Source organism: Athene noctua, chromosome 3, assembly GCF_965140245.1.
Source record: "Athene noctua chromosome 3, bAthNoc1.hap1.1, whole genome shotgun sequence".
Taxonomy (NCBI): domain Eukaryota; kingdom Metazoa; phylum Chordata; class Aves; order Strigiformes; family Strigidae; genus Athene; species Athene noctua.
The window spans coordinates 43,709,825-43,734,572 of record NC_134039.1 but is presented as its reverse complement, the minus strand read 5'-3'; the positions used below and the strand labels follow the sequence as shown (position 1 = coordinate 43,734,572).

The 24,748-nt window shown below is 39.8% G+C and overlaps 1 protein-coding gene across 9 annotated transcripts in view; it reads left to right on the top strand.

Moving 5' to 3' along the window:
- Positions 1-24,748, top strand: part of SYT1 (synaptotagmin 1) — a 358,089-nt gene that overhangs the window by 239,900 nt on the left and 93,441 nt on the right. For all 9 annotated transcript variants that reach the window (XM_074902822.1, XM_074902821.1, XM_074902820.1 and 6 more), the window contains one exon: positions 22,323-22,507. In XM_074902822.1, coding sequence (XP_074758923.1) covers positions 22,323-22,507 — 185 coding nt within the window. The remainder of the gene's footprint in view (positions 1-22,322; positions 22,508-24,748) is intronic.

Below are 24,748 nucleotides of genomic sequence, written 5' to 3'. Positions count from 1 at the left end.
ACAGCAGTTCGTTATTCATTCAGCATTGTCAGAATGAGGGTTGGGAGCCATTAGGACACTGAAGTGTCAGTGAGGATTCTTGATGTAGCAAAGCAATGCTGATATTCCCTGTTTTCCAACAATATTTTATGGGGCAAGGAAAATAAAGAGGTTTTGCATCAGTATTGTGTTTGTAATGACATTAGAGTAGTAGAGAATTGAGAGCTGTAAAATATCTGTGTTCCTGTCCTAGGGAAACTTAAAATTGCCTTTTCTAAGGTAAAAACATAACAATAATCGGTGATTCTTTTTACAGGAAGGTGCAACATTTGCTTCCACCAGACAGATGACCATTAATGACAGTATATGTCTCCACAATCTCCATGTCAGTAGGTCTGATGTTCTGAGAATTACTGTTACAGGGTACACAGACGAGCTGTATGGCTTGTAGGCATTAGAGGTCATGTCCGTGATCTGAAAGTAAACAATAACCAATTTGTGACTTACAACTCCAGTTCTTCTCACCATCTTTCATCTACTGCCTCTTTTCCTTACTTTTTTCCTGCTTCCCTCATCACACAGCACCTTCTCCTCTCATTTATATTTCCTGCCTCTCCAGGAAAAAAAAAACCAAAACAACAGTTTTGCCATGCTAAGACTTTCACAGAGAATACAGTTACAGGAGGAAAGTTAAAGCCTCTGAAATTTTTTTGACATATGGCTGGGAGAGGCATAAGGCTTCCTGCCAGTGCTTGTCTGTGGTCTGTTCTCCAGACTCTCTCCCACAGGATACTTTTGATGAAAAATAATAATATAAAACAGTATTTCTCCACTTTTCCCTCTGCTTAACACAAAGCTTGCTAAGGAGTGAAAAGCATTCAGCAAACATTTTAGCAAAGCAAACTGAATACTGATGTTTATTTTTTAGTAACTTCAAGACTAATGTACTGTAAAATGTACGATTTTTTCTTGTCACAGTGGCAGAAATGATGAGGGTAGGACTTGGTTTTTTGCTCAAGACCAACAGGGCTCCTGTCAGTGGTTGTTCTTTACCCCATAAATATGTTGAACATTTCTGCACTGAACCATGAGCTGGAAACCTCATATCCCTGCTCAAGTGTTTCCTGACTTTTACTAGTTACACTACTAGTTGGATGAGAAACATTTTTGGAAGGAGAGTTAGAAGAGAAAAGCATGTTGCATATGATACTGCGATGTCAGTGGCACTCAGCAAAGTTGTGTGTGACCTCAGATAAGGATCAACAGTTGAGACAAGTCAGGATAAATAGCAGCATTGCCAAGTTTACAGAGAAGGCAAAGGAAAACTGGTTACAGTGCTGGCTTCCAGGTTATTTCCTGGCATGAGCTGGCTCAACTTGAAGGCCAGTTAAATAAGTACTAGCCACTTGCAAGGGGTATGCCTGTCAGAAACTGCTTTCATAAAGGGATAAAAGGGCTATTCATCAAAATATACTCTACATGTTGGCCAAAATTAAAATACTTTGACTAGAGAGCTCTTTAATAGGGTTTTTTGGGGGTGCTATTTTTAAGTCTTCAGTGGTTGAATCTGTGGAAGCCACTGCAGAGATAGTGGATCTCTAAGACATCAGCGGTGAGGTAAATGGCATTTAGTTTTGCTCCAGGAAAGGATTTCTTCTTGCCTCAAGTGTCACCTCTACCATGATGTGCCTGAATAACTATAACTAGCCTCACTTACTTTAGTGGAGTCTCCTGGGAAAGACTGCCAACGTAAGTCCGTTATGATTTGGCATGGGTTGAATGCTGGTCACAGCACAAAAATATTGCCTTCCAAGCTCACTGCATATTGCAGGTGATTGAGACAAAAAACTTCATCCTTATTAAAGGACTATTTCACCATAACAATAAAATTTTTTGGTCCGTTTTTACCTCTGCCAACTGCACTTCTCAGATACTATACTGTTCCTATATGTAGCCATATCTTTGGCTCTGAAGCTCAGTTGAAAACAGGTATTGATGAAGTCTTCATTTTCCTCAGCTCAAGGACAGGCTCCTCACCACCAAGCAGGAGTTTTTGACAAGTCTGGTCAGAAACACTCAAACTGTCATCTCAAATTAAGCAGAAGTTATCTACTTGTTTCTGGAAACTCTTTTTGAGATTTCACCAAATAAGTCCTAATTTTTCTGCATTGCAGAGTAATATGCTAGAATCAGTGATCAGAAAGTAAGAAAAATATTCACAGATCTATTTGTGAGATAATCTGGGCAAATCAGTATTGTTTTGCTGCATTCCTTGGTTATTGAAAATATAGCAAAAGCAACACAGGGTTAAGATTTAAATTTTACTAAGTGTTGTGCTCACCAATATAGTTGACTTCTAAGTCTAGAAGAGTTAGAAACTTTGTATCAGATTCCTATGCTGTTTTTTAAAATAATTTCTCTCTTACTATATCTTGTATCATATCTGTTTTTTACCATATATAAATTACCATTCTGTATTTATGGTGGCTTAAAACTTTGCTGATCTAAAGACCATTCATGTGTGCCTGAGCCATAATAAGGCATTCATACATTATAAAAGCAGTTTGTCTTATGAGTACTGTATATTGAGCAAACATAGGAGAAACGTGTCATCAAATTAATACAAGAGTAATAGTAAAGATAATAAATAAAACCCCAAATAATGAATATATAATGACTAGTTAGTAAATTAAATAATACATAATAAAGAGTAAAATAAGTAGATACAACGTCCTTAATGCAGTGTATGTATAACCATGTTTGTAACACACTAAAAGCTCCAAATTGCACTGAAATCAAAATACAATGTAAAAATAACAACATACTTGACAGTCCCCTTTTCATTCCCTAGGAAATATATGATACCATAATAAAATACAACATCATGAAAATCTAGATCTGCTTAAAATTCCCTCGTATAAAGTTAAATGCTTTTTATTTTGAACTTTTCTTTATGTTACATATTTAGGAGAAAGAGAACACTTTTTTTTTTTTTAAGTCTCTGTTACCATAAGGCTTTTTAGTGTAGTGCACAGTACTGTTAACCATTAGTGCACATATTCAGAAAGGGGGATATTAATTCTGTTGGATGGGCCTCTATGACAGCCTGTGCAGCACATAAACCTTAATAAAGGTTTTGAAAGATGTCTTTTTCAGACTTCTAAAATTGGAGTAAATTTCACACCAGCATATAGAAAAATACCATGAAAATTACTATTTGATTAGCAATTTCAGATTGACATTTCATTTGAAAATTAGTTATGAACTTACCAAAATATCCCTTTTCTGTGAATCACCACACTTATCTTTCTGAGGTTAAGGAATTCTGTCAAAAACATGCCATGCTTTTTTCCTGTGTATTAGTAAGTTCACCTCAAGACAAAATCCTGCAAACATTGTTCAGCATAGTTTTGCTGAAATTAATGGAACTCTTTGCAACTGAAAGGACTCAAATTGGAGCTCTACTTGTCTAGAAATATCAGGCAGCAAAGAAAATTGCTTTAATGGGACAATTTTGAGAATTTTCATCATTTGTGATTTCTTTTTGATAACAAAGCCCTCTATGTACATTTTTTTCAAACACCAGACCCAATTTTCACTATGAGATTTATCTGCTTTATCTATTGCTCTTTTTCTTGGAGGTTGTATTTTCATTCTTGGAACTAGTGGGACCACAGTGGGGCTAAAGAAGGAAAGGGAATGCTGATAGTGTTGTCACCAGTTTTGTTTTGTAATAAGGATAGTTCCTAAGGCACTATCGTGAGAGGAGGAATAACACAACTTGTATGTTATACAGCCTAAACAAATGCAAACCCGTGTATCTCACCCCATAGAGAAGAGAGAGAGAGCCTATGGGCTATATATTAGACTACATGGAGAGTGCATTACTCATCCCCCTCCCTGAGGCTGATTCACTGGGAGACCCAGGGACTCAGGATCATTGTTCTGTGGGAGAAGGGGTTTAGCTTCTGGCTTATATGGGGTAGATAGCTCACCGGTACCAACCAAGAAAAGAGAAGTCTCCAACGCTCTACTCTCAAGCCTATTTCATTTTTCATACAGTGAATATTTCATCTAAAAAGCAAGAAGAGTCAATTTGTTGGCTTCCTATGAGAGCATCATACCTACTGTATAGTTCTTGCATGCTCTCATTCGATGCATCTGCTCTAACACAAAGTGTGACCTGATGTGGAGAATTTCCCAGGAATACAGAGCCAGCATGCCTGTCACACAGAATCAAGGACATACTGGAATTCAACATTTTAGCAATCTGCTGAGCCTTGAGAAAGGGGGAAAGAAAAACAATGAGATCTGGAGATCTGCTTTACCTTGCATGGGTTCAGACTCCTGCCAAGGATTGTACCTTTCTATCTTTGGCTCTCGACAAACATAGCTATTTTAAGTTGCAACTGGATCAACACAGTTCAGACTATTTCTCTAAGGTGGGAATATGCAGAGTATCTTTGTCTACTGTAATTCCTCATGGAAGTATGTGAGAACTTTTCGTCAAGATTTGTCCTCCTTTGACCTTCTTTTATCTTGAGAATAGCTGATTTAAGCATTTTAAGACAGTTTTCTAACATGAAGTTACTTACTTGAATTTTTGAGAGGGAAAGAAAAACGATAAAACACTGAAATTTATATTTTACACTGGTCTCACAGCCTGTAGACTGTATGCTGAGTAAAGGGTTATACACATTATTTTATTACCTCATTGCCATTTTAGTTCTAGATTCTAGTTTAGTGCTAGAATCGCTTATGGCAAAATTTCAATTGAGAGCAGTAAGTTTTCATACTGAATACAATGCCTCTGGAATGTTTATGTGACAGGAAAAAAAGGATTCTGTAATAATAATATTTTAAAACAAATCCCTCCACAAGACAAGGTTTTGATCATGCCTGGTTTTGCTGTGGACAACTCACATCAGTAACATAACACATCTGCAGAAGTTTTTCTGTAGTTGAGTTCTGCCTTTATAAGTGAGGCTGAAGGATGACTTATGATTCAAGCTTTCTTCTTTTTCCCAACTGTATCATTTGCCTAATGAAAGGACATTACCTCCTCCAGTCAATGTGGCCTCCAATGCTGTTGTAATGCATCTGTAGATACGTTATCACTGCTTCTGCTTCTTTGAATGAACAATTCCAAAGCAGCTACAGAGAATTTATTTGCTGATTAGTCACCTGCTATTAAAGTGGTTCCAAATAAAGTGAAATGGCAGACACACTGGCTCTTGGAAACTCTTTCCAACTATAAAAGGAATTCTGTGCATTCTCTGCAGCGCTCAAGCTGCTTTACAGATGCACCATATTTAATTAGATTAGTTTTAATTAGACTGCAGATGCAAAGTTGCATCTGTGTATCACTGTTAGTCTGTTTTGAGGCACTTTCAGCCAATAACAAACCACCATCTCATTTGCATTCATTTAAATGTGTTAACTTTTTGGTGGCTGGAATAATCACTATGGAAGAGCATATATAATTTAGAGATTAGTGTGTTATTGTCATGTGGCACCATATGCAGAAAGTGAAGCAGCCTAAGAGACAATCATGCAAGGGAAGAAAAATGGAAATGGCACTGAAGAATTAATTCACTCTTAAATAAGTCTTTGTGAGAATTCCATTTATACTTATTTAAATTCCTCGGACTTTACTGATTGCTCTTCTACCCTTAATGTTTGTTTTCTTTACGATCTTTTCATTTTTATTTCTTCGTGCTTCACAGAGCCCATTTTCTTTTGCTGCCTATCCCTTTCTGTTCTGAGCTTAACTCAGCTCTGAGGAGACGGAGGATTAATTGTTCATTACTGGTGATGCTACAGGTTTGAAAGAATTGTTGATTACCTATTGCAAGGTTCTTACTAGGAGAGAGCACACCTAGTTCTTTAGTTAATGGCAGAGCACTTGCAAGAGGAATTGGGAACCTGGGACAGAAACCTTGCGGAACAGAAGTCATCAGGACTATATTGATTTCAGCAAACTGACTTTTAATTCCAGAAATTATTATTTTTCCTATGCTTAGTTACGGTGTTCCCTTTTCATATTTATTTTTCTATTCTAGCCAAGCTTGAGGTTAATCACTTCGAGTTCAATTGTATTTATATAGAGACAGCAGCAAGAACTCTGTGTTCTTTTAATTTTAAGATTTGATCATTTTTTCAGCCTCTTTGATTGGTAGCAATGAAATTAATCTAGTGAGAAGAATGGTGTTTAATTAAATGATTTTAATAAGTGTGTTGCATTTTTGAGCAATGAGGGGATGTTGTGGTTGTTAAATAGCAATAAGAAAATGTGTCCATGTAGAGCAGCTCCTATGGCTGACTGTAAATACTGGAGCAAATATTACTAGAGTGGAAATAGGCCAGTCTCAGCAGAGAAGTGTACATGCGAGCATGGGGTTAGATTGACCACTCTCAAGTTCTAGTGACATTCTTTGTGAACCTGAAAGCAATTCACAGGTCATCCTCTCCTGGCTTTCCTTTAAAAGGAAAATATTACTTTTCTCTGACTATGCCAATTAGCAGATTGTCATTCAGAAAGCAATTCAAAGATAAAAAGCAGTGAACATGGAGTGATGTCAACCAGAGGACTGTAGATCCAAGTCTAGTATAAAACTTTTGAGTCAGACTCTGATCATTTACTGCAGTAAAGTCAAACAAGAGTGTCTAATAGTTGATTTTCTGAACTGGCATAAGGTTCCATTTCCTATTCTCTTCCCCGTGAATAGAAGAAGCCAGCAATATTTCAGCACTGAGTTTTCAATGTACCCTTACAGGAATGCTTCACTTCGTGAAGAAAGTCTGGCCTGGATGTGCCTGCAGGATCAATCTGTGCTGAGTGCACTCAGTGTCAGTAGGATCCTACAGAAGGAGATGGAGGAAAAGTATGCTCTTTCTGTGAATTGAGCTCGTACAATTAGATCCCATAAGGGACTTAAGTGCCTAGAATGTATCTGTTTTTCATTTGGCCAGTGTAAGGCAAAACTGACATCTACTGCAAGCAATCAAACATGAACTCTGGTACTGAGAGAGAGGATTTATTTCTTTCTGTCATATCCAGGAAAACTAACATAATTTAGAAAAGCTTGCAGCCTTCATTCAGTACTACATGGCTGGACATCAGACAGCACAGGTGGGAGTCAAGGGGTCTCAGAATGGTGAAAGCCTCCCAGGCTGACTGTCCACCAGCAAGCTGGATGTAGAGGTTTAAAATTGAGGGTTTTCATCCGAAACCCTTAGCACATGTCTCAGAGCAGCAGAGTGGTTCACTTGGCCGCCTAACACTGGGGAATGACAATTCCTCTTCAAAGGCCAGATGCCTACACCCTTCTTCTGGAGGAATGGGGATAGGAGTAGAACAAGTCTGGTTCTTCTGCTACTACACTGGTAGCAGAGCTCACCACTTTTTATGTATTAATCTGAAAGATGAAGTGCTCCTCCAGAAAATGAAGAGACTTAAATTCCTTCATCAAGCCAGAAACTCTAATGTATGAGAGCACTTCTAACTCATGCTGAAGTCATGGCATTGTGTAGGAAATAATTCAAAGTATAGGCCAATATAAGAGGGGAGAACAGATTTCTGGTTCCCATTCTCAACATTGGTAGATTTTAGAATAAGCAACAAACACAAAATAAAATACAGAAGTTGGTGAAAAAAGTCTTTTTCATGGTTCCTTCTCTGTCCCAAAGCATGCAGAGTCATACTTCACCTCTACTTTATGTCATGTTTAAAAACAAAGGGAGATGAAAGTACTAGATGAGACTTTTAGGCAGAGTTGCTGTCTTAAGAGGCAAACCAACAGGATTGCTTTTGCTGATAGCCCATAACATTAACAGGACAAAGCAAGCATTGGGATAAACTGTCTGTATTAATCCACATGGCACAAGAACATTTTGTGCTGTCCTTCTGCATGATATGTGTGCTTATAAAACAGTCCTTTCCAGGCTTCTTTCAGATCCACATCATCCCCTAAACAAAAGCTGTCAACTTTGTGTTACATCTGTAGCACACAGTTATGGCCTAGCTGAATATAGGGCCTGACTAGAGCTCCTGTACATTAATTATCCAGGCTAATTAGCAGAAGACTGAAGCACCACAGGAGAGAAGACGTATTCAGGCATGCAAAATAATAATTTCTAACATTTCTAGGTAGGCAAAGTGAGAAGCACAGCAACAGTGAGGAGTGTATTACACTTGTACCTTATGGAAGTAAAGATGAAGGAAACAAGAAACAATTTGCAAGTAGTATGTAGGAAATGTGGATTAAGAAATCAAATGCAGTCTACAGCTTTTTCATTCCACAGGGCTGTAGCTGTACATCAACCATCTAATTTTGATGTAGATTTCAACGTACTAACATGAAATTCCAGACACATGCAAAGATTGTGTTCTTGATTCCTTCAGCAAACTGACTACTTTTCCAAGAAACACAGCCTCCCTAGTCTTGTACAAGTAGCTTTCAATGCCTCCTAGGAGCAGTTTTAACTTCTTCTACACTGAACAAGAAGTAAGGAAAACTTTAATGCCTAGCATTTGTACAAAGCATTTTGGAGAGAATTGTGACTTTACCTCCGTGGAACAAAATTTCAACTTTTGTATTTATGGAGACCAGAAAAAAGCCTCAGAGTTCTTGCCCTAAAAAGGATAGTCTTCCTTCTTAGGGAGCATAACTCCAGATTTGATTAGATCTATTAATGAGGTCAAATGATGCTTTTAGGCTGGTAGCTAAGTAAACCAAATCTATTTAGCACTTTGGCACTGTTCCTGAAACAAAGTTAATGACCATTACAGCATTTATAGTTAGCCAATCAGGAATGGTGCTTTTTGTGCAAAAAGGTAGAAGTAGTAATCAATCATCATCATCATCATAATAGTGCTGCTAAATGAGCTTCTGAAAAAGAAGAGTAACATGGCTATTAACCTTAACTGTACCTTGAAAATAGATTTCCTCCTACAAATGCCACTACTGATATGTGGGTTGCAGCCTTGATAACTTCTTGCGGAATAAAGGAGGTTGAAATACTGGGCAAGGGCACAGACTGTATTTAGGTTCTTTGCTTCAGTCTTTTAAAATGAAACTGAACGCTTAAAAAGAGAAAGGTCAAAACCTGCTATTTTTTTTAAAATAGCAGGTGAAAACAACATTTTTGGTCAATGAACTTGAGTTGTATACAGTCAGTGAATAATCAAATTTTTTTCCGTATTAGTTGTGTAAGTGTCTAATAACATACAGATTCCACAAAACTGTATCTTTTTGATATCTTCTGATACACATCTTCATAGTGACAGTTATGTGCTGGCGGAACAGAGCAGACTTCTGTAAAAGCTGTTATGCACATTCATGCCAGCGGTGCTTTCTTGGGAAGTTTGGCTTGACAGGGAAGAAGTGAAGGATATTACCTTTTTTGGTGCTTGCTGAGGCAGAGCTGAGATGTGCCATTGGAACAGCTCTCTCTTTCTATCCCAGCGGTGGGATAAGGCTTAGGATAGCTGGGCTGGTAAGTACTCCCTCAAAATTTGCAAAGCTGGTATACATATCCTGGCCAGCACTTCTGCTTAATAGATAGAGGTCATGAAAACGTTTTAGTTTGAATGCCTGGGGCAAGCCTGAGACCATTCAGTCCTTCAGCACACAGCCCCAGACAGTCCAGCAGACTACATACTGTGGAACAACTCGACCAGCTGTCCTGGCCTGCCAGGCATGCATCATATCCCAGTGCAGCAGAGCCCACACCCTTATGTCTCCAGTCCCACAAACCAGTGTCACCCATGTACTGTTCTCAAAACACCTGCAGCATGGACGGTTTAATCTCTGTGCCCTTTCACAAGCTGAGCAGAGTGCCACATCAAGGACAGAGTTGTCTGTCAGGAACGCTCTCCCACATACCCCTGCACAACTAAATAAAAACACAGTTTGAGGTCCCTTGGAAAAATGCATACATACAGCCACAGCCAGCCTTGCTTAGTCCCACCGAGATGAGCAGAGCCAGCCAGGAGTGGAATAACACAGTCTCAACACCTGCACCTTGCTCTGGTGCACTCTATGACTGACACATGGTATGAGCTGTTGCCTTGGTATGGTGCACCCAATCAGGTATTGCTGGCCATGCACCAAGACCAGGATTACCTAGCAATCCTAGCATCCAGATTTGAGAGGACACTAGACAAAGAAAGTGTAAAGTGTATCTTTTTAATGATTTCTGTGAACATGTGCATGGCTGACGTCATGCCTGCCAACAACTGCTTATAAGTATTTGAAATGCTGGGGTTTCAACCCCAAGCCCAAATTAAGGTTGACATATGGGTGATTCCCACAGCCCTTCACAAAGGGGGGGTGAGTTTACCTTTAAGCTTCCCTCCAGGGTGGTGCCGGCCTTGCAGGGAGAGCCATTGGGTAAATGAGCCCCAGGTGTCTGCATTGAGTAAGCAAAGGTCAGGTGTCCCACTTGGGGATAAAAGCTGGGACCACTTGCAGGCAGGGGCAGTGTCTGTCTGTGAGGTGGATGCCTTTTGCAGAGTTTTGTGTTGGGGAAGGACCTCCTGCCTCCCTGGGACTGGGTTCTAGTTAGGTCTGGCTTTTGTAAATGTGGGCTGTGTAGAGATTCAGTATGTGGCTTCCTCAGTCTTATGTGTTTGGCTTGTTGACTCAGTTGTCTCCTGTCCCTTCTATGGGAGACTGCATTTCACCATTTATTCCACCCATTGTTGGTTGTGTGGTGTTGTTGTTGGGGTCAGTGGGATTGATGTCAATTATGTATAATCTGACTGACTTGTTTGTACCCCCCAGCGCTCACTCATGTACTGACCCTTTTGTATCAAATACGATTTGGTTATTGGTTCATCTTTATGCTGGCTGTGTCCTTTATGCTAGGCCTGATAATTGGCAAAACAGGAGTACAGGGCCATTCTTAGTGTTACAGACACCCTAAAACTGCAGGTGATGGACCATGTGGGATGTTTCAATTGTGGTGTCTAGGGACAGGGAATTCAATCTCGCACTGAGGGTTCAGCATGGAAGTGCTTGACATACAACCATTTATGCAAAAAGTACAGGACTGTGTGGCCTTAAGCATTATTGAGTGTATGAGATTTTTATTTGGGACATTCCTATTAAAACCTGTCACTTGGGAGACCAGAGCAATCCATGCTTGAAATCTGGTTTGTCTGTGGCTAACTGCTGTTGCCTCAATAACACAGTCAGCTCAGGCACTCCTTTGGGAGGGTCCCAGCCAAAGAGAGTCTCTTGGTTTTCTGTGCCCTTTATTTCAGTGCCCTATCTTGGCCATAACATTGGCCTCTGGTGAGATATGGAGGTACCAGGTTGACTGGCTGCAATCCCTCCAGAAAGAGGGCATTTGTGTCCTAGGTGGACAGGATCTGACTGAGGTGATAGAAGTGGTATTTAACAAGGATTGTGCACAAGGGAATTTTAGATGATGTGCTTGGACAGACTGGATCTGGTAGTGTACAAGACTGGTGCATTCTTGTAGGCCGATGGGTGGCCAAGGGCACAGCTCTTGTGAGCAGTCAGTTAGACTCACCACACACACTTGAGACCTTATCTTGTCTGGTTGCAATGTCTAATTTGGGGAGGCATTTCTTCTGAGTCAGTGCCTTTAGGCACTACCCACACACAAATGAGTGTCTATTAATAATGGTAATATTTAATGAAAGAATCTTGTTCAAAATTATATCTATACATTTAACAGATCAAGAAATGCAAATACTCAGTTAATTTCACTTAGTATACACTATTGCCCATCAAAAGAAATATGCTTTTACAAATATGTTCCCATCACAAAAACAAAGACTTCTCATATGAGCAGTTGCTGCCTATGTACTGCAGTTGGCCTAACATACTGTAAAAATTTAAAAACAAAGCTTTAATTCTATCTGGAAGAAGGAGATTGGTTTTGGTTTGCTCCTTGATTGTTTCTATAATTGATTTATCACCACTACAGCTGTGCAATTATTTTTTTTAAAATCATTCTGGACATTGAAGATATGAAAAAGTTCCCAAACCTAATAGAAATTAGCCTTTGTCACTGCTTACCATACTTATGTATGCAAATGCTTTCCTGTTGAAGCGATTAAAAAAATTAAAAACACCAATAAAGGCTTTTATGTCTGACAGTATTAATCAATTTTAGAAATTAACTGTTCCCATGATTCTTAACTGCAGAATACATCTGTTTCTTTAATAAGTGGATGGCAAATATAATGCGTATATATATTACATTCTATGCTGTAGATGAGTCTTTTTAACCTGTCTTTATCTTACCTATCAGAGGGGGGAAAGCAGGTTGATCTCAGGCTGGATGAGCAAGGGCTGGATAAAAGTAGATATATGAACGTGCTTAGTATCTGTTCAAAGTCAGTAATATGGCTCTACTGGGCTGTATTGGGTTTGCATGGCAAGGTGTTTGTTGTGCGAGGGCTACAGAGGTGGCTTCTGTGAGATGCTACTAGAAACATCCCCTATGTCCAATAGAGCCAATGCTGGCAGGCTCCAAGATGGACCCACTACTGGCCAAGGCTGAGCCCATCAGTGATGGTGGTAGTGCCTTTGTGGTAACAGATTTAAGAAGAAAAAAAACAGACTGGGCAGAACAATAGCAGAGAGAGGAGTGAGAACATGTGAGAGAAAGAACTCTGTAGACACCAAGGTCAGTGAAGATGAAGGAGGAGGAGGAGGTGCTCCAGGCACCAAAGCAGAGCTTCCCCTGCAGCCCATGGTGAAGACCCTGGTGACGCAGGGTGTCTTGCTGCAGCCCATGGACATCCATGGTGGAGCAGAGATCCACCTGCAGCTCATGGAGGACTCCATGCTGGAGCAGGTGGATGCCCGAAGGAGGCTGTGAACCCATGGGAGGCCCACACTGGAGCAGGCTCCTGGCAGAACCTGTGGAGAAAAGGGCCCACACTGGTGCAGGTTTGCTGGCAGGACTTGTGACCCCATGGGGGACCCACACTGGAGGCAGAGGAAGAGTGTGAGGAGTCCTCCCCCTGAGAAGAAGTGGCAGAGACAATGTGTGATGAACTGACCACAACCCTCATTCCCCATCCCCCTGCACCACTGACAGAGAGGAGGTAGGGAAACTTGGGAGTGAAGTTGAGCCAAGGAAGCAGGGAGGGGCAGGCGGAAGATGTTTTAAGATTTCATTTAATTTTTTTATTATCCTATTCTGATTTGATGGGTAATAATTTAAACTAATTTCCCCAGGTCAATTCTGTCTTTCCTGTAACAGTACTGGGTGAGTGATCTCTCCCTGTCCTTACCTTGCCACAAGGCTTTTGTTGTATTTCCTCTCCTCTGTTCAGCAAAGGAAGGGGAGTGGCTTTGGTGAGCACCTGGCATCCAGACAGGGTCAACACACCACAGTAGTACATGACAAATGAAACTTCAGTCTCTTTGTTTATGCTACAGATCCATACTAATAAACAAAATCAAGATCCTGAACACTGCAAGCTTGGAACATTTTCCAAGCATGGCATATCATTACACTTTCCATGGGACACTAATTACCCTGCTGACAGTAACTGTTCCACATCAGGGTAGGAAGTGTTGTATTTTGGTCCTTCTTTTCAGCAGCATAACTGTTGTATGAAACAGCCATGCAAAAAATCTGGAAGTGGTCCTCTGACTTGCTGCTTGGGAAGACACAGAGTGAAGGAGGTGCCCTAAGGGCTGAGACTCCTGGCACTGCAGTAGACAAAGTGCCACTGAGATGTGTTTGAAAGATTACAGCCTTGAGGGGCCTGGTGTTGGGACCTGGGGCACCCCTGACCTATGCTTGGCTGTGGTGTCACATAGGGAGCTTGATGATAGTAATTTAGTGTGCTGGAGGGGTTCCTTCTTGGTGTAAGTTTGTGTTGCCTCTATAGTACAGGGAGTCATGCAGTGTGCATGCACCTTAGGGTGGCATTTGAGGTGCTTCCTCTGGTGGGATCTGAAGTTGACACTGCACCCCAGTCTTGCTGTTTGGTGCATTTGCTTGCAGCATGCACATGACATCCCCCAGTACTTGGCTCCTTGCAGTTACAGGGTGCGTGCCTAGGACCTGGAGCTGACATGAACTTTGCTGCTAGCAAAGACATGGCAGGGACTTGTGGTCCTGGAAACATGCTCACAGCAAATGAAGTCCGTGTTGTTCCCTGTGCACCACACCAGTCAGTAATGTAGACTAATGCTCCCACAATGTCTTCTATATGATGCTAACCAAAGTAATTTTATTCTGTATGTATTAATGTCTGCAGTTCAGATATTATAACCTACCTCCTTTATAAGACACTTTGTGATCTACTGATGAAAAGTGCTACATATGAGCCATTTTTATTTGAGACATTCTAAATTAATATTAAACCTAAGTAAGAAATAAAACTAGTTATTACTTTCAGTGGGAACTTAGTGTATTTATTCCATTGGTTGTTAATTCTTTTAAGAGTAGCTGTTCTTCTTTAAACCCTAAGCTGTCATGTAATCACATGCTGTGTTGAGTTTGCATATGTTAACAGACCATTGGCTTATAGACAGACATAGTTTCTATAAATTCATCTTGTCAGAAATAACAAACTAGTTCCTTTTTTTAAAGGACTTTACCCCTGCGTAATATTTTATTAATAAAATGCCTAATGAGCTTTTCCTTCCTTGGAAATGGAATTTTGCCTTGTTTTGGAACTTATAACTTCAAATGTACTATGCATGACTAACTCTGGTATGCAAGAAGTGTGATTATTGTTTTGAAAATTGAAATACAACCCTGGCCCTCATATTTGCAGGGCAAACGTTGAATATGTTACACAAGTTACATTTCCAAGTGTTCAGAAACTGAGAAGGAAGATAAAACAAAACCAGTGTTCATTGCATACAATGAATGAAATCAGCTAAGAAAATCAAATATCTATAGGCATAACTTATTTTTCCCCCATCATTTACATTACTTGAGTCTTATTCTCTCAATTTCTGAGTCCCAGGATTGATATGACATGAGTATTTTGTCCCTTTGAAAATTCCAGTTCCAAGTCAGAAGGAGTTGCACAACTTTATTGTTTTTTCCTTCAGACTATCAATTGAAGTTTGAAGTGCAATGTCTTGTATATATCACAGAAAAAGTGAAACATTTTAACCACAAAATATGATCTCAAGGCTCTACAGATTTGTTCACCAGAGTTGAATATTAGCCCCATGGGTTGTTTTGTCCCTTCTCAGGAAAGCATTTGGCCTCATCTGATGTTGGTACATACAGTTTTTGGAAAGCCTTCAGCAAACCTGTCTGGCTTCCAAGTCTGGCTGGAGGCTTCAGCTTTCTTCATCTTCCCCAGCTGCTCAGTGTGTCCAGTGCTTTCTCTGGCAATTATCTAGAGCTTGAATTAATTTATTTTACTTTAAAAGCTTTGTGGCAGCAGATACATCAACTGATAGGAAGCATCAGTCTAAAAATATTATCTACTTGATGAGAAAGCATCTTCCACAAAAGTCTTCCCTTTCCCTACACTGCTTTCTGTAGTAAGTGACCTAGAGGTCACTTTTGCCGGAAAGAGGAGGCTGTTTTATTTGTCATGCTGTCCAGCCCTGCAGTTCATTCGCAGGGGACACCCTGTGCAGCAGGGAGCTCGGCTGCTGGTTCCTCCTCTGGGCCATTGCATGCCAAGTGGGGGAATATCGTTCTTTCATAGAGGGCAATGGAAGAATCGGCTGTATTTGCTGTTGGAAAGGGGAGGCAGGAGCAGGCAGGAGGGTTGGGAGCTATGGGAGGATGAGAGGAGAGCCAGCAGCCCCACAGAAGCACAGCACTTCTGGGAAGGGCAGCCAGGTGCCAGAGACCACAGGAGGGACCTTGCGAAGGAGGCATGTGGCCACCAAGGAGGCTGAGCAACAGTGGTTAAGCTGAAAAGGAGCCCAAGAGAGCAGCCCCAACTGGCAGTAACACAGCTGGCAGAGGCAAGAGCTATGTGAAATCTCTTTTGCTCATATTTTGTTTCATTTTGATTGGGGGGGGGAGGATGGGCAGGTTAACAGAGGAGCTATTTTCATTTTAGTAATTATACAGATGAAACCTGACATTTGAGCTTGAAAGTCTTTGCAATCTCTCTGAGGTACTTCCTTGAAGGAGACATATCAGCTTCACTTCCTCGCTCTGGCTGCCTCACCATTCCTTCTTACCTTGAGACTCCCCTACCTTGCTTTCTCCCCTATGTGTCTTGAGAGACACGGGCCAGAGAAGCTGATGAAACAGAGCAGTGAGGAGCTGGGGAAGAGAGGAAGCAAAACAGGTTGGAAATAAGGAGAGAGAGAGTGCACAATAGAGACAGAATTAGTTCTGTTCTGCAGAAGGAAGATACACTGTCGGGTAGATGTGTTTTACCATGACAGAGGACCTATCACATGCCCTAAAAGGTGAATTAATACCAGCAATAATAAACACAAAAGACCTGAAAATTCCAACAGTAGGTATGGGTTTGCCTTCAGGTAAATATTTTAGTCGTTTTATGCATTTTGACTCCCAGCTTTGGGAGCATATAGTAGGCACATAAGATTTTCAAGCAGCCTAAGCACCTCAGCTAAACTTGCAGCCATATCTTAGATTACTGCTAAATTCAATGTCAGTTTATTCGCAAAGACTGAAATATTCAGTCATATGAAATTTGCATAATTTTGCATGATAAATGTCTAACAAAGGATCTATAGGCAGGATTATATTCAATGAGTGAAGCCCATCTGATCAGTGCACTTTCACAGACTGTTGCATGTGGGGAAATTTCACTGTCAAAACACACATCTCTTAGCTCAGTTAAGTTTCAGTAACTTTCATTAACTATTCATAGACATAGTCTTATGCAACTGCACATGCTCAAAAAATAGAGGGGAAATGTCAGCATGAGAGCATTCATTAAAAAACACTTAAAAAATCAGTAGTAAATGTAAGACAGTGAAAATAATATTTTGCAAACATTCTATTAAAGAAAGAGATCATACGTAATAGTGTTTGGAGTTGAAATGTAGCTGTATAAGCCTGAAGGCTAGTATTTAAGTAATCGGTATTTGTAAGTATGTATTTGCAGTTTTTATCTTCTTCTTTTACAAGTCATTTTACCATGTATCAGCATTTTCTTTTCTTTGCATTGATCACCCTTGTATTCCTTCTCCTGTGAATAGTGGTATCTATTATCTGGGTCCTTGGTCTCAGTACATTTTCTTTTTCTTTAAGCAACTTCTAATGAAAGTCAAATTGATTCCCAGAACATGACCCCTGGGGAGTTTCTATACAGAAAGTATGAATATGACTATATATGGGGTTTGCTTCCTGATTAGAAGCTGTAAGTGCAAAAAGCTAAAACAAAACTATGGTTTAGTAAATGAAAACTAACAGTACTCTCACATTCAGGCTACCAGAGCTTTAGATTAATGCAATGTGCTTTGCATACAACTATTTGGCAGTTGCAACTTCCTGTTAAGTATCATGCCCCCTCTGAAACATGGATTATTAATATTTATCAATTCTGACATGCCATGGGCCTCCTTTGCAGAATAATATGGAAGCTGCTATCATCTGATAGTCTTGTGCTGTCACAGTTTAAATGGGGCTGTTTAATTGCTTAATTGGGAGTTGTCGGTGGACAGCATTTTTGATATGGAAGTCTTCACTTCTTAATTCAGCTTCTCTTTTCAGCTCTTCCTTGACCTTCTCTCTCTTTGGGTTCTAAGTTAATAAAGTTTTCTCTAACACTGCAGACATAAAGGGAAGAAAATTATTAGGATGAAGCATTTTATTCTCTCTTACAGACTGCAGCACTTTGATGCTTTTGTAACTTCCCTCTTACTGTCTTTCCTCTGGAGTCAAATGTCCTCCAAGGCATTTGATAATTTTAGATCATCTAACGGGAATGTCAGTTTTAGACCCAAGGCCTGTACCTCTCCAAGCATTTTGTGTAAGGCCAAGTAAGGATATCCTTTTATATAAAGGACATCATTTGTAGCTCTTAAATTGAATAACTCAGTAATACATCCTTTCCTTTGAATCCAGCATATTCAGTGGAACAAGATTTAATGACAGGCTGGCACACAACCTATATTTAATGCAGTGCAGTAGAAGCAAATCAGTGGAGTGAAGCAGTATGTTCTGAGGACCCAGCCTCACACTGCAAACTTTGTTGGAGTAATGCTTCGATTTAGGTTTGCTGCCATGGGCCAAGTGCCTTTTGCAGTTGGAGCATCATTAGGTGAGCTCTGCGAGTGTATATCCCTTTGGTCCATTGTGCCCTTCCAGATCACTGCATACATGGGTCCAAGCATGGTATATGGATATGATCTGGAGATATGCCTCATAAATGCACTCCTAAGCCCAAACTAAAATGATAATGTACATGCATCACAGCTGCTGTATTTGTGAAATGATAGTAACGCATCAAATGACCCATGGTATGCACACAACCCTGTCTGGCATTAGTGGAATCATAGAATCATACAATGGTTTGGGTTGGAAGGGACCTTGAAGTTCCATCTAGCTGGGGACCATCTAGTTCCAACCCCCCTGCCATGGGCAGGGACACCTTCCACTAGACCAGGTTGCTCAAAGCTGCATCCATGTCTGACTGATGTTCAGCATGAGTGAAGGATGCAAAATTGCTACCTAAAATACCTCAATCATCAACACAATCCTAGAGTTTACTCTCTGGTGCCCTGCTATTGCTCAAGAGTAAGCCATGCGTTTCATTTTCTCCACACTCTCCTTTTACAGGTAGACTTCATTCCTGTATTTCTGAGTAAAGTCCTAGAGCATACCTTGTTTAGATTGGATCAATAAGACTATTTCAAGACCTTATTTACTAACTATGCTATTCAGCAGATCCCCTCCTATAGATTTGTCTTTAAGAGCCTTGTAAAATCACCAGATCACGTAGTGATTCATGACAGCTTCTTCAAAGTAAGTATTCTGTATTTGCCCACGGGAGCTGAACAAAGAAAATAGCACTGAAATACCAGAAAGTTTACATGCAGATCAATTATCCTTAAACCAATTGCTTTTCCTTGATCACATAGGTAAGTATTGCTTGTTTCAAAGCACCCCCTTGTGCAGGCACTGGGTAAGACAAGTCATACAGGAAGCTTCTGGCTCCCTGACATCTCAGTCGTTTGGTCAGGATCTGTGTTTTTTATGTCACCTATCCTGCTTCATCTGCCACAGAGGTTTTTGTTCAGTGGATCGTGTCCAAAGACCTCCTGAGGTTTCAGACTGTGCTACTGAATGTGATCAAACTGATTTAATATAGATGGAGGTAGTCTTCAAAACGTAGATTCCTTTTGTTGTCCATTTAAACACCAAATCAATGAAATTCTTTGAAAATCTTGCTTAAGTGTGGGTAAAGACCAACTGGAATTAAACAAGTGAATCTCCAAAGTGAGCCACTGTGCAAAACCAAAAAAGTTCCTATACTGTTGGTAGGGTTTTTATAGATATTCACAGCTGGTAAAAAGGCTGAAAAATTAGTCTGTATACTTCAGTTGTCCAAAGTGACAAGTGACTTCAGTCATTTCATTCTTGCCTGTGCACCTTGAGATGACTTTGTAGAAAACTAATTTTTAAAAACTTACCTTTTTCTAGAATTCAAGCTCCTCTGGCAGTGTCATGAATTGGGGAGCACAGATATGAAAACTCTCAAAGTCTTAGTAATCTTGGAAAATCTTGTCCATATTATGTAAATGGATAACATTTAAAACTATTTAAATAATGCTTTTGAAAGGAAACAAACATTGCTTCAAAGCCAGTGATAACTGTATGTTTCACTTATCTTAAATCTAACATTTACATCCACTGATTGGGCAATCTCTGTCAACAGCAGTGTTCAGATGAGCCATCTCCTTGACAGAGATAGTACACTTTTATTGGGGAAAAGAAATCTCTTCCTCTTTGCTTTTTCAGACTTGAATGTTGAAGTTGTTTTGGAAATGTCCAGGTTTTGGGTTACCTCAAACTTTTTCCTTTACTGCTTATGCTTTGTTTAATAAAAAAAGAAGCATATTTTCTTTGGAGAGGTAAGTATGGAATTCTGCATAATTCTTGGTGTCTCAGGTATTAATTTGATGATCATTTAATTGCATCACAAGAGCTATTGGGTGAAATTAAATTACAAACAGATGAGAGCAGACAATGCATTATAAAAAGAAGCTGAAGTATCTGCAAGTCTTTCAAATGCTCCCCAAGGCATCCTACATTTTTCATGTTCGAGAGAACTGAGGTAGCAGTGCCAGAATACCACTTTACACAACAGTTTCAGCACAAAGGAATCTGTCTTCACTACCTACACAGACTTTGATCTGTAGGATGTATATGTATATATCCTGTTAATGCCCACATTCCCTGTCTCCTCAGTTCCTTGGTTCTCCCAGCTTACCCGCATTTGATGTGTTCTTCCACTCTTTCCTCCAACAGTACTATTGTGCTGGCAGAACCTAATTCCATATTCTTGCTGCTCCCCATGTTCGCTGGCATCATGCTTCAAGCACTGTTGACAAGACAGCAAAACAAATAGCTGATAAGTTTGGGGACAGCATTCATTTCATATTGACATAGCTCCTGTACATTAACTCATATATAAAGTATAGTGTTATGTAAATACTGTTTCAAATGCTAAATGTCTAACACAATAAGTACACGTATGAAGTTTAGAGTTTGAGAAGAGCACAGATTGCCTGTGAAAGGTGATGGGTTTACATTTGTGAGTGCTGGATGAAAAAATTACAAAAATTTGTAGGTGAGTCAGTTGTGCTATAAAGTGTTACCACACCAAATCTGAAGACAAAATGAAATCGTTAATGCATGAAATACAGATTTTAAGTTGTGATAAATGCAGATCTAATGCAACTTTAGCTTCAGGAATGATGCTGCTGACTTCATAAAATACATCCCTTGAACATCTGTTAATCATTTCACTGTTTATATTTTGACATTCATTTGTTTAGTAATCAGTTCTCATTTGTTCTACATATGGTATTGCTTCCCTTTTATAGCAGTAGCATTTAATGAATGTCTAAAGGCACAAAAGTATTACAGAAATTATTGTTTCGCTATTCTTCTGCATTATTTTTGTATTTGTGACCAAGGACATTTGAAGAAAAATTAGAAAAAATGGTCATTAAATTTAGAGTAAGGAAAGTATAGGTGCTCTGTCCTCTTCCTGAACTGGTAATTTGTAGTGGAAGTTCCTGTGACCATGCTTCACACTCTGCTTAGCTCCTTTAAGCGAATAATTTTCTCTATTTATACTGTCCATTCTCTTTTGTGATTCACTGACGTCAACATGTCAGATTTGATTCACTCTTCGGTTTTGCTCTTCATCATATTAGAGACATTTAGGTAATGCACCGAGAGAGTATCTTGCAGACCTGATAGTCTGAGTGCATTTCGAGACTTTTAGAAAATGACAGTTTACAAGATTTCAGGTTTTGTCGGTGTTCTGGTTAAATGTGGGGATCAGTGGTCATTAAAGCTGATTTGTGTGAAGATAATTCCCTTCTGGAGTACTTGTGTTTAAGTGTCTTCTTAATTCCTTTTTTCCAAAAATTCTGATCTTTAACAAGACCATTTTATCATACTAAGTGTTCTCTGTTATTTATTCATGCTTCAGCCATGTCCAGCATACTGGACTGAATGAATAAAGGGAAGCATATATTTTTCTTTATAGGAAAGTATAGGTGAGAATATAGCTGAAATATGCCCTGAAACTTTGCTAGTGTTAGGGCACGATGACGAACAGGGCAAATGCCCTTGGATTGGACAGTCCTTTGTCCTTGTTAAATCTTTATTGGTGACCTTGACCTGCATCTGTTGAGAGGAGTCTGTGAGCCTGTCAAGTACAGCAGTGGGCAGAGGAGAAGGGCTGTTCATTAAAACTGACTGCTTGGATTGGATGCTGTTCTGGAAAAGGGAAATTCCCAGTCAGTTCCACCCGATTCAGCCACAATGCCAGGTGGGTTGATGAGATGATTAAAGAAAGAAGCAAATAATTGCCTAAATTTGCTGAACATTTTACAGATTTGCACAGTGTAAATATTTTGGACATATTGTTTTCAGATGGTGGATTAATAAATATAGATGAAGTGAGTTCGATATGTGTCACGAGGCATGTGCATAGATATGTGTGTTAAATTGGTGTTGTGTGTGCAAATGCTCAGTTGGAAGAAATACACAAATGATGACAGGATATTTTAGAAAGGATTTTAGGTATTTGTGCAAGGCATTTTCATTGAAAAAGCCTTAGCTGTGAGAGAAATGTGCTTGTTTCTAAATTTAACCCTACTAACAGTTTACTACCTTCTTTTTGTGTGTTTCTTTTTCTCTTCCAGTGCCACCTTGGGCCTTAATAGCCATAGCCATAGTTGCAGTCCTATTAATCCTTACCTGCTGCTTTTGTCTCTGTAAGAAATGCTTGTTCAAAAAGAAGAACAAGAAGAAGGGAAAGGAGAAGGGAGGGAAGAATGCTATTAACATGAAAGATGTTAAAGATTTAGGGAAAACCATGAAAGACCAGGTAAAGTACCTCTCATTTTCTTGAACTCTTGGGTTGCATTTGAAGGATTCTGTTTGATGTGTCTAGAAAAAGTTCTGCTAGTTGCCTCAGTAGTGGCTCTGTGAAGAGAGGACTGATTGGCAGCATCTTCTCAGTGGTATCACAAAAGATGAATTTGGATGTGACATCACTGATAAAGCAGTCAGCCAATTTCTCTGCTCTGCTTTTTTTTAAAAAAAAAAAGAGCAGACATATAATGACTCTTCTGGAAGGGGCAAGAGTATCTTGGTTGCCCCAAAAATGAAGCAAATGTGCACAATTTTCACTGTCTGTTTTCAGGACTTTGACCAGGATCTAGTACAGTGTTTGTATATCTTTCTAGCAGTATTTCTGAGTTTACACGATAAACAAAAGTAGCTCTGAACTCTAAATCTCTTTTTAAACAAAAGCGGAAGTTCAGCAGAGAAAGAAACAACAATATAAAAGAAAAAATGAGAAGTACAGAAACAAGGGAGAACCAAAAAGGAAGAGTACAGGTACATTCAACACAATGATGTGGGGAGAATTAGTTTTGTACTAGAGAAGAGGAGGTTAAAGTTAACAGGCCATATTTGTAGCTCTAAGTCAACTGAGTAACTTGGAGGAAAAGATGAGCATAATGCCTTTTGAGCGGCATCGTTTTCATAAGGGCAGAAAAACTTCAGATCTGCCTCATGCAACAGAAGCAGAGTTGTAGGACCTAATTCTCAGGTCCATAGACTTGATAATATGTTCCTGAAAGAAAATTAAGCTTTTTTTAACAGGGTTTTAGTACTGTCCTTCCTGGAGCAAACTGTAGAGAATAAGCAGAAGAATAGGGAAATAAATGTGAAGTATCCATGTGTCCTCACTGCATTGGCAGATTTCCTAAACTACGAAGACAAAGGGCTATAACAGAAAGTGCTGAAGAAATTTAGAGAATTGCTTTGCAAAACCTCTTCAGTAGGAGCCAATAACTGTAAGGATATTGTACGGTCAAGTCTGTGCTCCCAAGAGCCCTGGTAAGGTTGAGCCAGAGCCGTACAGAAGCACTTATCAAGCCAAAGAGGGAGGATAAAAGTATGGTCAGGATTGAACATTTTTTTCCAGAAGTTGGGATCTAGTGTAGAAGCTGGACTGAAGTAGGTTTATTAGAAGTACAAGCCAAAGCTGGGAACCCGAAGACTAGGGCTAGATGATAGGGAACAAGATGCAAGAAGAGAAGCCTAGAGCGCAGTAGCTAAGAGATCCATGGAGCAGTCCAGAACAACTGGTGAGATACCACTGTACAGTGATAAGAGCCACCACCAGCATGGCTCATCAGACAGTCTTAAGAGTCCTGTTATAGGTTAGTGTGCTTCAGGCATGTAAGATTGTGACAGGGGAAGAGCAAAGTCAGGAGAGTGGGTGAAGGAGCCTTACAAGTCTGATGTCTAGCTGCAACTGGATTACATGAGTGGAGTCTGAAAAGAGCTCAGATAAGGGGAAGAAAATAATGGATAGGCTTCAGAGGTGCACACCTATCAGAGCTATTTCCAGTTTCCATTATCAGACAAGAGGACAGTTTTTTGTTGTTCTTGCTCACTAGACAGTATGGAAAGAAAATAACTGAAGATCTTGTTGTTTTATTCCTTTTCATGATATTCAATTGCAGTAGCCACTAATAAAATGTTAATTCATTAGACAGTAGCTAACTCTTCTAGTCTACACCAATCAAGTAAACCTTGGCAAAATTCATTACTTTCAAGCTATATGTAGCAACATTCTATGGTGACAACTGTACACACTGCCATCATGTGAGTGACGAAGGAAAGAGTGAGGCTTGATCTGACACAATCTGTTTTGGTTCTCAGACCATAAGTACCCATTGCATGCTTACAGCTAATGAAGTTTGTACCAGTTGCCCATCCTAGGTGTATTCATGTCTACATGCTAGTACAAAGCAAATTTCTCTATAGCCATCCCTGATTGCATTACCACAACTAACATAGTCTTGCACAGGCACAAAGAGCAGATGGCTGGGGACCCTTGCCATCCACATTGCAAGAGGAGCTGTTTAGATAGTGACCTTGTGTACAGCTTCAACCTTGGTTCCAGCTGGAGAGAAGATCTTCATGTGTCACACTGGTGTATGGGAGTGCATGACACCAATGCAAGACACAATTCACACCTGAAAACAACCTCATCAGTACACAAAATCACTAATGGAGATGCAGTTGTTCCAAGGTTAGGAAGATTAGTGAG